At 43.5% G+C, this 15,759-nt stretch overlaps 1 protein-coding gene across 2 annotated transcripts; it reads left to right on the forward strand.

Moving 5' to 3' along the window:
* The first annotated feature begins 724 nt into the window (after positions 1–724).
* PRELID3A (PRELI domain containing 3A) lies at positions 725–13,474 on the forward strand. 2 transcript variants are annotated; one of them, XM_021527792.3, is made up of 7 exons: positions 725–907; positions 3,202–3,370; positions 3,675–3,764; positions 4,515–4,585; positions 4,680–4,782; positions 6,366–6,454; positions 10,018–10,111. In XM_021527792.3, exons 1-6 carry the CDS (start codon positions 876–878, stop codon positions 6,417–6,419), a joined length of 519 nt encoding a protein of 172 aa, XP_021383467.1. In that variant the 5' UTR covers positions 725–875; the 3' UTR covers positions 6,420–6,454; positions 10,018–10,111. The 2 variants fall into 2 exon arrangements, with proteins under 2 accessions (XP_021383467.1, XP_021383465.1); XM_021527790.2 differs by lacking the exon at positions 6,366–6,454 and having other exon boundaries at positions 732–907; positions 10,018–13,474.
* The last annotated feature ends 2,285 nt before the right edge of the window (positions 13,475–15,759 follow it).

Below are 15,759 nucleotides of genomic sequence, written 5' to 3' on the forward strand. Positions count from 1 at the left end.
GGAGCTTCCTGAGCATCAGTTTCTGCCTGTTGCCTCTTGTCCTGATGCTTGGCATCACCGAGCAGAGCCTGGATCCATCCTCTGGGCACCCTTTGCTCTAAATATATATACACAATGATGCAGTCCTCTCTCAGCCATCTCTTCTGGAGGCTGAACAGGCCTAGGTCCCTCAGCCCTTCCTCCCTCATGACAGAGATGCTCCAACTCCATCATATTTGTATATCCACCAGACCTGCTCCGGGAGCGCCACATCCCCTTTGTACTGAGGAGTTGGTGGTGACGGTTTATTTGTGAGGACCAGGGGGAACAGTCAGTCAGTGGTAACACGCAACTGCTTTCTCAGGACACGCCTTTCCAGCGCTAACTGTATCACGGGAGGTTTGGGTTGGATATGAGGAAATGGTTCTTTACATAGAGGCTGGTTGAGCACTGGAACAAACCCCCAGTAAAATGGCCAGGGCACCAAGCCTGACAGAGTTCGAGAAGCGTTTGGACAACGCTCTCGGGCACGCGGTTCCTGGGGCTGTCCTGGGCAGTGCTACGAGCTGGACTTGGATGATCCCTGCGAGTCGCTTCCAGCCGGGACACAGCGACCCCGGGCCCGGCCGGCGGGCGCTTCTGCGCATGTGCGCCGCGGCGCCTCTTCCACGGCCGCGGGAGGGGCGGGGCGGTGACGCCGGTGCGTGACGCGCGCGCCCCTCCCCGTGGCCGCTCGCTCTTGCCGGGCCGGCGCGAGGCTGTCAGTCAGCCGCGCGCCGCCGCCGCGCGCCCTCCCTGCCGCTCTCCCTGCTCCCCTCCCTGCTTCCCTCCCTGCTTCCCTCCCTGCTCCCCTCCCGCCTTCCCGCTGGGCTCTCAGGGACGCACCGCCAGCGGCCATGAAGATCTGGAGCTCGGAGCACGTGTTCGGGTGAGGGGGCCGGGCGGGGAGGGCCGGAGGGCGCGGCGGGGCCCCCGCGCTTCACGGAGCCGGGCCGTGCGGGGCCAGCCGGGTCTCGCTGGGGTGACGCGGAAATGGGAATGCTGCGGGCACGGCCGCAGGACGAGGAGGGGAGCCGGGAACGGGCCTCGGTGGTGCCGGTCCTGCATCGCCTCGAGCTGCTTCCTGCGCGGCCGGACCCCGCGCCTGGGCTCCTCCTGTCTCAGGAACAGCATTCCAGCAGGATGGAGCGGTAGAGCTGGCCCGACAGCGTGATGGCTTGACAAAGGGCTGTGAGTTTCGGGAAAATGACCTCCACACTATGAATAAAAATGAATCCCAAGCTACTGATGTAGGCTATGGTGCATTCCAAGAGGTGTGGACGGAGTGCCGGTGTCCCTTAGCCCAGGTGTGTGCCCCGCAGCCGGCTCTGGGTGCGTCTCGCCGTCAGCGCTTTCCTGCGCTGAACGCGGTTCTGCCCGCCCGGTTCCAGCTTCGCGACACGGGGAAGCAGCAGGAAAAGTATCGGGAGGCGTGTACCAGGCTGTCCCGGGGAGCTGAAGGGCTCTGCCGTGCTGCTGCAGCTCTGGGATGATTCCTCTGCTACAGGTGTTCCAAAAGTCTTGAGGCCCGAAGAGCACCGGGGGTGATAGTTCTTAACATATTTACAAAATACCCCTGATGCGTTGCTCTGAATTTCTCTAATTACCTCAACACAACTGAATTCCTTGCGCTGATGCAGGTACTCGGTGCTCCACTTCAGCATTGGTCTGGTGTAAGTGAGCTGTGGTTTCTAGGAGGAAATATCAGGCAGAAGCTGCTCGAGCGTGACACAACTCCCGAGCTTCAGATGAGTATTTGTCACCTAGGGAATGCAAAAGCTATTTTTATTTGACATTTTCTCATCAAATTCTGCATTAGAACATCCCCATCTTATGGCGTAATGTGTGTGGGTGTAGGTAGTTCATTTGAATGGTTAATAAAATGTTGTTTTGACTTATCAGATCTCTGACTCAATCCCTTAGGGACATTTAACAGAATTTTGTCATTTTCAGTTTGTGGATCTTCTGTTGATGGAGGTGTAAAGTCACCAAAGATGGAACAAGGAACAATCCTCCAGTTCTTCTGCTGCAGGAATCGAGGGCTCTTATTTCTCCTGCTTGTGCCAGTAAAGCTTCCTGACACTTTTCTTGTTAGAAAAATAACTTATTTGTCCAACTTTCTGTTTGTTGTTGTAGTGCTGTACTGTCAGTGCCTTTCTGTACCAGTCTATTTTAAGACTAAAATAAAATCCATTCAGGACCCCAAGTGCAACTCCTAAGTACAAGTTGGCATCCCTAAGCCTTCTTAAGTTAGATGCCAATTCTTGAATTTTTAAACATAGCTTTAAGGCTATCATGTCAGGACAGTCAGTATTCTGAATAAAGAAATAATGAGGGACAGAATTTCTCTGTTGGATCAAGTCCATGGTTTCTGTAGCCTCATCTGTTTCAGAAGGAAACACCTGAAGTACCTCAAGAGCTATGTGAACAGTCTGAACTTGAGTGGCAGGACTGCTCCAATCCCAGGAATTTGAGGTTATCAAAATTTGTTTTGTAAAAACAGTTCTGAGAAGAGTATCTGTAAGTGAAGTTCATGCTAACAAACTGCTGGAAGCAGTGGTGTAGGTGCAGACATCAGGCTGTGAACTCGTGGGGTTTCTAAAAATCTGTTTCTTTATTTAGAACTTCCCAATCATCCTTTTCTTAGTAGAATTTAATTTCACTTTGCTTTTGTTTTTGCTATAGGAAGGAGCAGAAGCTAGTGATGTTCTCTTCAGTTTATTTGGTATGCTTAGAATTACAGAAAAATTTATGGTGGAGTGGACTCCTGCAGGTCATGCAGTCTAGCCCTCTTCTCAAAGCAGGGCAAGCTTATGTGTTAGGTGAGGTTGTTTTCCTGGTGGAGTTCTGGAGTGAGCTGAGATTTCCACCATCTGTGGGCACTGCTTGGAATGCCACTTGTAGCAGTGAGTGACTGTTGCCCCTTGGCTTCATTTTTCTTAGTCTTGGATTAATAATTCTTTGCTTCAGTCTGGAGAGAAGAATTTCTTTTTTCTTCTGTTTTTGTATCAGTGCTCTCTTATTGCCTTTCCAAGCATAACTGTATTCCAAAGGGATTTCTGTGAGCTATCAGCTGCACAGCCTGTACCACATGGCACAACCTATATCCTGATTTAGTATCATGTGATTACTTGCAATTCAATACAAAATACTTACAAATACTCTCACCTCTTCCTTTTGCAGGCATCCCTGGGATACTGTGATCAAAGCTGCTATGAGAAAGTACCCCAACCCCATGAACCCATGTGTGGTAGGAGTAGATGTCCTCGACAGGAGCCTGGATAACCAGGGGAGGCTGCACAGTCACCGACTTCTCAGCACGGAGTGGGGATTGCCCAGTATTGTCAAAGCGGTACATTTTTGCAGCCTTCATTCTTTATTAAGGGTGTGATCCCTTTTATATCATCCTGTGAATTGGAGCTGACTTTGAAGTAAAACATGAAATTTGTGTATGTCTGTAAATGCCTTCCAGGCTGGTCTGTGCCATGCTCAGTGGCTGATACATTCTAGACAGTGAAGTCTCGCCACTGATCACAATCCTCTGGTATCCATGAATTTGTATTTATTTGGGTTCGCTGAGAACTTGGCATTCATGTGTTACAAGGTTCAGTTTGTTTGTTGGATTTTGGTACTTAACCTTTCTTTTTCCCCCTTAGATATTAGGAACAAGTAGAACTCTGACATACATAGAGGAACATTCTGTGGTAGATCCAGTGGAAAAGAAGATGGAGCTTTGCTCAACTAATGTGAGTAGTGGCTTAAGAAGTTTCTGGTAATTACTTCTGGAAGGTGGATGTTTTGCTCTTAACGTGTAGATTAGAAATGTATCTGTGTCTTTCATTGGAGGCAACAATGTACAGGTCTTAATCAGTGTCTTAGATGAATCTTCTTCCCTTCCCTTTTTCTTTTTCTCCAAATTTAAATACTTAATCATCAAACATTTGTGATTCTGCTTTTAATGTAAGATTAGTTCTTGGAATGCATGTAAAATAGTTTGACTTTTAGATGAATGAGTTCTGTCATTTTCAACAAAAGTTTTAATGTGAAATGCCTTTTTTCATAGAATGTAAATGAAGTATTGTGCTGTATTTTGGTATCCTGGTAACTTGTAACTCTCAAATTTAATGTGGAGTTGTCTGTAGGAGAGCCTTGTTTCTGTACAAGAGGCCTTGTCCTTCCTGAGTATTAATTTTCTGTCTAGTCCAGGTGGTGCTATGGGGGTCTGAAAGAGCCTCTCTTAATCACTGGCAATAAATCAAACTTGACATTCAGAGAAAGCTGTTGGTGCTCTGCCCTGTGAATGGGAAATTTGATATAATTAGATCAAGGATAGGAGATGATGCATCACCCTTTATAGGTCTTTCTATTGACTGTGTTCTGGGTTTTATATTCTGTGTACAGTATTTTGACACTAAATTGAGTATTGAGTAGTGCTGCTGTTAACAGCAAAATGAAAGGTGGGAAGTGAGGATTTCAGCTCTGTTTTTGTTCTTAAGATTACGCTCACAAACTTGGTGTCTGTTGATGAGAGACTGGTTTACACACCTCATCCAGAAAACCCGGAAAAGTAAGTAGGGAAATTTGTGTGTGTCTTTGTGTCTAGGAGACAATTTGTTAGTCCTTTTCAGCTTAGGTGTTAAGCTTTCCTTATTCCCTTACAGGACTGTGCTAACCCAGGAAGCAATTATTACTGTTAAAGGCATTAGCTTGAGCAGTTATCTGGAAAGCTTGATGGCAAACACGATATCTTCTAATGCCAGAAAGGTACATCTTTTTTCTGTTTTCTCCCTCTCTTCCCCCACCCAGTCACTCTTTTGAAATAGTAATTGTCAATGCTGTGTGTTGAATGTTATACCTAATTTCTCTAGATTTTGTGCACAGTGCTTCAATAGATTTTTTAATAGAAACTCAGAAACCTATTTCTAGGAGTTAGTGCTAGTAGAAAATGTAACTTAACTTTGTCTTTGTAATGTGGATATAATATCAGTTAATACCAGCATATTTTCTGTGCTGCTTTTGTCAGTTGTTCCAGTTCATATCCATTATTGAGCTGTCTCCTTGCCTTTGGCTAAAAGTAATTTAGTGTAAGCAGAAGCATGTTCTTTGAGAAGGTGAGGCTGTGCTGGCTCAGCTGGGTAACGCTGCACTGACTGCTCTGTCCTGTGTTTGCTTTTTCTATTTTACCTGCAGCTGTGGAGCTGCTCTTCAGCACAAGCAGAACTATGGGACTGCTTATTGGGCACTTTGTCCCATAGTTTTTTTGGGGAAGAAATGGAATTGCTAGAGAAGTATAGGCCTTGCTGCTTAACAGGATGAGTGCTGTTAGGAGTTTGGGATTGTGTTCTGCATTGCTGGAGGGGTTCAGCACAGTAGGAATCTGGCCCAGGTAACTCGTACTATGCCATAAATCCTGTGCTTTGGCCACCCCTTCATCTTTGTGAGGGATACTCCTTGAACAAGCCAGTGTAAGACAACTTGGTAGGACCAACTAGATTAGAGAGGAGAAAGCCTCCTTTTCCTACCTTTCTGTGTGCTTCTCCTAAGGTGAGTGGAAAACATGTTAAAATCATGGGATGGGGAAGGAGTGATGGATCATTTCAAGACACAGAGGAGTACCTTTACCTAACTGGGTGCCCTCTGTTTGTTTTAAATGGAAGGTATTTCAGTTAAATTACAGTTCTGCTCTGATCCATTTAAAAGTCTGTGTGGAGTGTATATTCTTGAAAGAGAGGAGCAAACCCTGGGTCACAACCAAATTTCAGGCTGATCCAGAGGTAGCATAGCATTGTCTAGTTGGCTGGTGTGCCAGATCAAGTTAGGCACACATTATAATGCTGGCAAAATTCCTCTTGAGGCATCGGTTATTATTTGCATGTCTCTTTTGAAATCAGAGAAACTGTAAATATTTCTTTGTACCTGTTGAGGTGTTGCCTGTGAGAGAGCTCAATTTCTTCTAAAGATTGTTTTGTTCTGCTATTTTCAAGGAACACACTGGCTTACAAGCTTCTTGCAAATCAGAAAGGTCTTCTTGTCCAATGTATTTCACTGAAAAGTCTCTACAGATTTTGAACTTGGCAGGAATTTGTAATTGTTGTTACCAACCCTTTCCTTGCTAACCAGTACCTACTGTGCTACTACTAGCTCTTCTTACATGCTGTGCTGTGTCTCTGTGCTCTCAATCTCCCTCTTAAACTTCATGACAGTTACCAAAAAATGTTTTGTTGTTCTGAAGAGATAGGAATTGAAACTTTGCTCTGAGGTAGCAGTGGCAGGTGATGCATTATTATTTTTAATGACAATGAAAAAATAATTTGCTGTTTGTTGTAAATCTTTTTGTGTTACTCTAGGGGTGGGATGCTATTGAGTGGATAATTCAAAATTCTGAAAGCGCTCTAAGCTAGCAGTTCTCCACACCTGCAGTTTGTACTAACTAGTGGTAATGCCAGCATTCTTCTTGGTACAGCATTTCAGCTTTCTAGCGAATATCTGCATGGACTGTTGTTGCGTGGATTTCATAAACTACCCTGCATGTCTGTTTTGCACACCTTGCATACAGGAATGGCAGACCTGTTCCTTGCACTGCAGTTGTGGAGGGTGAGCGTAGCCCCGGTCCAGGCTGGATCCATGAACCCGTGCTTGTGCCACTCGGCAGGCAACGTGCTGCAGCCATGCAGCGTGCCACACAGTCTTGCTTATGACTTGAAAGCTGCAGACAGCTAGGGATGAGGTGTCCCTCCACTTAGTGTTTGATCTGGTCCTAGTTTCTGTGATTTCAGTATATAAGGCTGGTGCCTAAAGAAACTAATAAATTGGCTAGTGGAATTTGCTTTATAAAAATGAAACAGAGCTGTGTTCCTAGGATATAAAATTGATATCTCGAAACAGGTTGCCTAACGGGCAATGTTTTGTGTAGCGGAATTGTATTTGCTTTTCTTCTGCCTGAGGAATAATGTTGCTCTTCTGAGGAACTCTGCAAAGCTTGAAGCTGTCAGGATGCCAGACTGTTCCTGTTTTTCATTGGTCTTGTAGTTATATTCATTTTGGTAGTGACATGTCCCTGCAGTTATATAACTATGAACAAATCTGAGTTCAGCGTTGAGAGAATCGAGTGTATTTGCCTCTCTGAGACCTCTGCAGATTGTTCTCCTTCCACTAGTCAGTGTAGCCTGTCCCTGTCATTCCTGTATTGGCTTCTGCTTCAACCAATAAGATTTCTTAAAAAGAAAGAAATCCATTTTGCTGCTTCTCCTAGTTAAGAAAGTTGGGCTTTTTACACTGCTTACTTTGAGACCTGTATATGCCATGAGCGTTTGCTTTTACATTCTCATTCCACTAAGCTTTTATGGCTGTTTTTCTGGAAAACATCAACTACAAAGGCTCAGCACTTATCAGTCATTAAGCTCTACCAACAAATCTTCATATGCAGCGCTTGTTCTGCCAGCCACGTCATGCTGCTGACACCTGCAATACTGAATAACACAACGTGCATGCCTGGGGATGAATGTGCTTGCTTAATGACTGACTGCAGAACTTGTTGTACAGTATGACACTTTATAGATAGTCCTCTGTCAGATTTTTCTGAAAACTGTGTCGTTTATGTGGCACTTGGAAGCTTTGGATCTGGTTGAGATTTCTAACTTAATTTCCTGTGCAGAATGTTCCTGAAGTCTTCCTTGCCAAAATCATGAGTTTATTCTTAGCTGCAAAATATGGCATATAGTGTATGCAAGTCTAAGGAGCTATACACAGACTTATGTACTCTCAAAAACTGGAGGAAATATCTTGGTGTGCCAGTTGAATGTCATGGATTTTTAAAAATAATTTATCTCATCCACAAAGATACCAAGTAAAACACAGTGATGTGATTGTTTCAAGTCAGGGCTTGAAAAGAATCTGTGTTTTTCTACTGAGTGTTTTCCATGGCCATGATGTTTGACCTTCTGACAAGTCTTTGAACAATATAACAAATGTAACATTCAAGCTGTTGCTGTCTCAGTTCTGTGTACCTGTGTCACCTCAGACAGGATATTTAGACTTGACTTTTAAAGGTCCAAATACCTGCTTACTGAAAGATGATTCCCCTTCCCTGCCCCCACTTTTTCCTTAGTGAGCACTCATCTCAGTTAATTCACAGCTGGTTACAACTTGTTGCTGTGCAGGAGCTTGCCCATGTGTAGGTGCTTTTATTTGTGCTTTGCTGGCATTCCCAGGTCTTGCACAGTCTGTGGAGAAGTTGGGAATTACTCCCTGCTGAAGAACCGTCACTTGGTGCTCAAATGGAAGGAGCTCAGAAGTTAAATCTTTGCTTCTAAGATCTTCTATCAGCAACCTATACTTAAAGTGGACAATTTCTTGAATATTATTATCATGTTTTAAAGGCATCTCTTGAACTAGTTAACTTAAACATCCTAGTTCTTGAGGTAATTTGGGGTGGCGCTTAATCTCCCTTTCTGAGACTTGACTAAAGCTGAACACTTTATTGTGACACCTGGATGACTTTTCTCAGTTTAAGGACTACCTGCCAGTGCAGAAGTAGCAATTAGTGTTTATTCTGTGAGTCCCTGGAATATGGAAAACCCAAAGAGAAACTGAGTCAGCCCTTCACTGACCTTAGTGAGTCATCTCAAGAGAGTCTTGAGATAACTGTGCTCCTATTTACAGTAAAACTTTTTTTATTTTAATAGGTTGCACTTTGCCCTCTGGATCTGGTCTTATCATATTATTCCAGAATGATGTTTGTAGCCTGGCAGAAAAATCCTTGAAGTGTGTATGAGCTTTCTTCTGACATTCTTTTTTCCTTAGGTTTTTAAAGCTGCTTATGCAGATCCTTGTTCATGCTTAGTAGTCTATAAAGGACAACAGCAGGTTCTGGACACTGTGATGTTTCTGTGTACTTTATTTTAATGAATACAATTAAAGTTGCTCATCACAGTTTGGAACAAAACTCTGTGCAGAGGAGGCCTTGCTTGTCCTTTCTTCAGTGTCTACAGAAGGTTTAAACGCTGACAGTGGCTGTCCTGAACTTTTATGACTTTTTGGGCTCAACCTTTATCTCCAGAATTCTAAACTTGGCCAGAGCCACGTGGCTCCCACTTACTGCTCTCCACTGTTTATATTTCTTATTCTTAGTGGAGTAATAGAGGTGAATATCTCTTGACTTCTCTCTTAGTGAAAAAAGGCCAGGTGTTCTCCTGGTCTGATCCCATCTGCTTGCTTTGACAAAAGCTGCTATTCTGAGCTTGCAGAGTTATAAAATCTTGACTTTTGTTTAGTTAAAGTCTTTCTTGACTTCATTGTGCCACTGGCTGCATCTTATGGTCATTAGAGTGCAGCTGCTACAGAGTCTTCTTCAGGTAAAAGATTTTAGCCAGGCTTATTCCCCCGGGTTCTCCAGCTCTTACTGAAGCACTGGCTATCAGTTCTGAGCTTGAGACGTTCCCATACCTTGATATAAAATGTGCAACTCTCAACTATTCTGATTTAGCTGCTGAAAAGTTGCTGTGTACAAATGTAGAATACAGTGTGAGTCCACTTCTGAACTCTTGATAAGTATCAGATCACTTAGCTGCTACTTTAAAGAGCACTGGAAGACTTTCATTGTCCTGGATCTTCTCAAAAACTCTCTATATAACTTGGCTAATAAAGCTGAGAACAGTACCTGGATTTTGCCATAATATTCTTTGGGTGGTGGGAGCAGTAATCATCAAAACAAGCAATTCTCTTAGCTAAGGAAACTTGACTGCTGAATTAGGCCTTGTGCTACTGGGAGCTCACACCAGCATTGCATTTTTTTCTGGCTTAGGGGTGAAGCAAATGCCGTTGCAGCGAAGTTTCCACAAGAAGATGCTAAGAAATTGTCAATATAATCTGGTATCTAACTATACAGGGCATGGCATTGATTTTAAAACAAGCTTCATGTCTGACAGAGGAAGAACTATAGAAACATGAGCAGTGGTGTTGTGTGTGTTCTGATCCTAAATTCTGGTATTTTTCTGGCAGGGTCGGGATGCCCTGGAATGGGTGATCAGCAAACTAAACACAGAACTAGAAGAGCTGAAGTCCACACGCGAGGGGATCAAACCAGCCATGGCAGCAGCGGCCACGGAAAAATAAAAACAAAAATTTGGGTTCACCAAATGAAACAAAGTAACTGACAAAAAAGTCTTATTCTGCAGACTGCTCTGTAGAACTCCCTCCCAAGGCTGATCTGCAGAGGTTTTATCCATTTTTAAGAATACCGGATCAGTGGAAGAGAACCTCATCCATCATCTCCACAGCAGCTCTTGTTACCTACTGAAGTTTAAACTGACCTCCTGCAGATGCTCTTTTCATATGAACAATTTATGTTTAACACTGGAAACAAAACATTTAGCACATTCAAAACAGCCTAAATGTACCTTTTCAAACAAAGGTAGAGGGCATGTTATATTTACACCATCTCAAACTGAAAAGCTTCAAACAAACTTTTGTGTAGGATTAAGGTTTTTCTGTGTGAACTTCTATTCTGTAAAGGGCTGATAGGTCCTAGAGCACTGAATTTTGTCTGGTTTGTAATCTGATAATGTCTTACGGACAGTTAAAGGGGAACTACATGAGTCAGAACATGATACTGTAGAATCTGATATTTATCTAGAGGATCATCTTGAAAGGCTACATCTTGTGTGGAACTAACTCTTCTTAGGTTGTTTGAACGTGCTGCCTGAAGATGACACACAGATACTTTACCTCTTAGATGTTTGTATCCAAACAAGGATAAAGTTTCTATTGATGTTAATAGCCTAAAATAGTTTTTCTGGTGGGGAGAAGGGTATAATTTATTTTCTTATTTATTAATTTGTCCTAGTTCCTCCCTTCCCTATGTGGACAGGGGTAGTGATTACTAGAAGGTGCTGGAAAATACTTATCTCTAAGAAGGGTATTTGTAGGCTGCTGGAATAAAGAGACCATGCTGTTCTACTGGTCCTTGCTCTTCACATCACATCTTAACTGAGGGAAAAATTGATGCAATAACCAGAAGAATTGAAATGAGAAATGAGCAGAAAATTTTAAATCCAAATGATAAGGTTTCATAAAGAGAAACTTTTAATTTGCTGAATGGAGAAAACAAGAGTACAAGAATCACAAATGGACTCTCCTTTCTAAATGCTTTCTGTTAACTACTGACTATCAGTGTAACTGAACCTTTTCAACTCTTTTCCACGTGGGTACAAAATGGTTTTAAAATCCTTTGAAATGCTTCTCATTATCTGGAAAAATACTCCAATAACTGCAGAAACTTTCCTATTAAGTATGCATAAATATATATTGGTAATAACTCTAGCATTGTCTGATGTTTACAAAATTGTCCTGTTTGGTCCAGATGTAGTATATGTTTCTCTGACAGAACCTCTGTTAGGGCATTTAAACTTATTTTTTGGTGTGCACACAAAGTGAGACAAATGTTGCAAGGATGCTTACTTGTTTAAGTGGCAAGTGTGTGCTCAGGAAGCTGTTAAAGCGCATGAGTAACTTTTAAAAAAACAGAAGACTAAAATGTTGGTTGCTGTTTTGAGCTGATGATTTTAAAATGTTTGTAGCTTAAGGGAGTTTTCAGTATTCATATTCTGGTTAGTTTGAAAGTAAACTTTATTTGGGTGTAACTAAATTACATGATCCTAATGAATAAACCTACTTTAAAAAGTATGTCTATTAGTTGAGAGCAATTAAATGAATAGCAGATATTTACATTGCTCTTTTTATGTGGACCTAAAGCCCTTCCTATTTTGGAACAGAAACAGAGCTCAAAGCAGCCCATGTCTGGAAGGTAAGATGGATGGCTTTGGTGCAGGTCAGTTGTCCTCCTTTTCAGGAGTGATGCCACTTCCTGGATGAGGAACAGAGATGTTCTAGCTCTTGGTCTTGTTCTGCTAGGCAGAGGAGTGCAGCTATGGCAGAGCTCTGCACAAAAAGAGGGAAAAGTTGGTGGCGTGTGTACATTTGAAAACCTGTGCTGCAGCATTTCCATACATGCCTGCTGGAGGAATGAAAACATGAGTGTCAGCAGGGGTAGGAAAGCCTTTGGAGAGGTTCATTTATTGCTTAAGTATGGGAGAAGAGTTGTCTAAAGCTTCTCCTTGCATCAGAAATGAAATATTTACTTAGTGTTGTCTTATGGCTGGCTGACTTGTGCATTGCACTTCCAGCGCTTCAGCGCTGGCTTCCACAAAAGTCACCACAGGCTCTCTGGAGCTGAAATCCTCTGCCACACCCTCAGGTCAGCACCAATTACACATCAAGTTCCTGTATTACTTTCTTGACACTTTGTTTCCTTGCAGATAATCCCTATCTGCTTCTGTTGCAGCATCTCCTTTCTATTTTGTTCCTGGTTTTGGGCTGCTTTCACTCCACCCCTACTTAGGAAGTATGTGGCTAAATGCTCGGTTTTCCAATCTGCTGCTCCACTTGCCACCCATCAGCACCTTTCTTACTTGTGTCAGTCCTCAGTGCTTCTAACCATGTTGATTAATAGGCAGCAAGTGCCATCTTGAGAAATAATTCTGCATTTTGAGAGCTTAAAGTGGAACTGAAGTTGGGTTTTGTGAGTTGTGAGAGGGAGGTTGCAGCAGTTCAAGCTGCAGTTTGGTGTTTCTCAGTTGCTGGGTTGCAATTCAAGGGTGTGATATAGGGAGATGGTTGGATTTTAAGAATTTGGTGCCAGCACATCAGGTCTCCACGCTTAATAGAAGTGTGGCTGCTCTCCCCATCCCTACAGCTGCATCACATGTGCCTGCTGTGGAAGGAAGAAGCTGGGAAAAGCTGATTCCTCACTGCAGGGGAAGCAGTGAGGAAAGACAGCAGCAGTGGTTCCCAGAGTGTGGCAAACTTGGCACATTTGTTCTTGGCCCTGAAGGATCTTAAGATGTTGAAGATGCCACATTCCAAATAGACTGGCTTCTGGTTGATGTCTAGTTTTTGTGCTGATGCAGGTTCATGTTAGCAACAAAAGTATTAACTTAAAACATAAGTAAGTGTAGTCAAATGGTCTGGTGTGTGTCTTCCATGCTCCTCCATGCTTCTTATTTCTTTTCCTCATCAGGTCAGCAGACATGCTGGAGGAGGGTTATATTTGTTGGGACAAAAGGCAATCCTAGTGGAAGCTCCCATATTCTTGAAAGTTTTGCTTAAAGTAAGAAAAGGCATTGAGCTGCAGCGGGTGGTGTCAGGAAGTGCTGCAGAGCACAAACTGGGCACTGATGTACTGACGATGTAATAACCTAGCAGTGAGTGAATGACCAGCCATGCTCCTTGGTGAGAAACTTTTCATTCAAATCCTCAGGTGGAGCAGTGGTGTGGTAGGCAACACCACTCCTGCTGCTGCACCTCCCTAGACTGAGATCTGTGAAGGCCAGGGCTGTAAAGTGTCTATGTATCCTGTGGTGCTATCCAAAATAAATGCCATGTGCAGTTTAAAAAAACACTTCTGGGTGCGACTGGTAATATTTAATGCACTGTTGATTTTCTGAGAAAACTGCAGAAAACCATTAGTCTGTGCTGGGTAGGCAGCAGGATCCAGTACCAGTCTCCCTGGAGCTTGCTGTAAGCCACACGCTGCTCAAAAGCTCTGCAGGGGTCCTCTGGGCCTGGACTGGTAACTGCATTTGGGACTCACAGCTGCTTAATTTTGCATTAGAACAGGAAAGACTCATCTAAAATTACTAGCCTTGACTTGTAAATAAGACCTTATTTATCTAATAAACTACCTTTTCACCCCACCAACACTACTTGCCACCTGTCAGAATCATACAGATTATGGGCTAAGCCTTTTAACGGCAGCTCCAAGGGAGCAGGTCATGCGTTCACTATGGATTTGTTCAGTGAGAAGGGATTTCTGTGAAACACAAGTCCTGTCCTTTTAATTTTTCCACTACTGAGGTGACTGAGGTATGATTCTCATTTTACTGGAAGGCACCCACAAGTGAAATCAGTAAGGGCCCCTAATGTGGGGCCCTGCTGGTACAATACCTTCTCTTTTACTTTGCTATAATTTTACTTCTGACTTTGCTAAAGATCAGAGCTCTGCTTGGCCAAACATATGTGGCACATAGCCTCACCAGCTGTGCTCTGTAGGAAATGGTGCCCATGGTCTTTTCATTTCCCTCAATAAAGTGAGATCAATGCAGTAATTTTAAAGAGCTTTTAATTAATAACGCATGAACAAGGAATTGCATTTCAGTACCACATAACATGGAAACAAGCAGAAGACAATTCTGTGGCCTTTTGCTGTTAGAGCTGATGCCCCTGGTGTCCCTGAAGATACGCAGACTGTACATGCACAGTGACAGCACAGAAGCAGGGGAAGCTCGAAGGGGAAGGGTTTGTGCTTTAGGCCTGTTCACGTCCAAAAAGTGCACCTCCTGTTTGGGAATTTTTTTTTCTTTATTAAAGAAGGGTGTGAGGGAGACGGAACCAACTTTAAAGGAAATACAGCTTAAAACCCCTTCTCATTATCTTCCTTTTGCTTTTGATTCACAGGTAGTGAAAACACCAGCCCTTCAATGGGAACATGCCCTCCTTAAATGTCTCAGCTGAAGCTGGGCCTTGGGCTCTGTCTCTTCTGAAAGCTGAGCCCTGAGAGTGCTGCCTCTCTAGAGATCTGTGCCAGCTGAACTGGTGCTTATTTCAACCAAAATTTGGGAGCCCGCCTCCTGCAGAACTTACATCAACTCAAGTTCATGTCCTTTCATTCTAAATTTAGCAGATTTCTGAACCCAGATTTCTGAAATCCAGTTTAAAAAAATCCCATGCTGCACTGCCTGGCCCAGGGCCCGTCTTGCAAAACCCAAAGCATGTTGGCTCCCTTTTCTAAGCACTGGCGTCTGTCACTGGTTAGAGAAATGCAGAGAGGACCTGAAGCTTAGTGGAAGCACCTTCAGCTGCATCGGTGGGACCAAGAATATTTTTTTCATACTGAGTGCTCTTATGGGTTGTTTTTTTTTTTAAATCAAATATATCAATAATCTAACAGGTCCTTTTCAGCTGTCAGTTTACAGTAACAGTCTGGTACCTTAAAGACCATCTGCTTACAAGTGTATTTTCAAATTAGCTATAGTAAGGCCTGTTCTGAAGGGTCTGTTCCAAAGGGTTGATCCAAACATCTAGAAGTGTTCTACACACCCCATCTTGCTGCCCTCTGCATACGGCAGCAGCTCCCGTTACCTCAGGACACAGTGCCTGGGCTACCTCTCATCTGACACTCGGTTCAGCCAGGCACTGCCACTGCAAAATAGCCTGACCAGGGAACAAACTGGGACGTTACTGAATTGATTTATTGCAAATAAACAAACTAAGCTACTACTGCATAAAATTTGATGCCTGTTTAGCTCCATCTCCTGATTACGCCCCATGACATTTGTTGAGTGCAGACCTACCATAGAAAAATTCATTCACAAGTCTTTGCTTGTCAGAATATTGGCAAGTTTCACCTCTCTGGAATTCGTTTCACCTGGAAATAGGGCTAATTGTTTTCACATACTGAAAGCAGATGGGAACTTGGACTGCAGGATCCTTTCAGTCTGACATTGAGCACTCGGCTCTTCAGCAGCAGCTCTCAAAATTCTTTAAACAGTTTGCAACCACTTTGAAGTGTCTTTTTGCAGCTGGGGACTCTGGGACACAGAGCAGTTCACAGCTTGTGCCAGGGCAGCTGAGCAGCGTGGGCAGCTCTGGGAGTTGTCCATGTCAAGGTGAGGGAACAGGGAAGGC

Source organism: Lonchura striata, chromosome 1 (assembly GCF_046129695.1).
Source record: "Lonchura striata isolate bLonStr1 chromosome 1, bLonStr1.mat, whole genome shotgun sequence".
Lineage (NCBI taxonomy): Eukaryota > Metazoa > Chordata > Aves > Passeriformes > Estrildidae > Lonchura > Lonchura striata.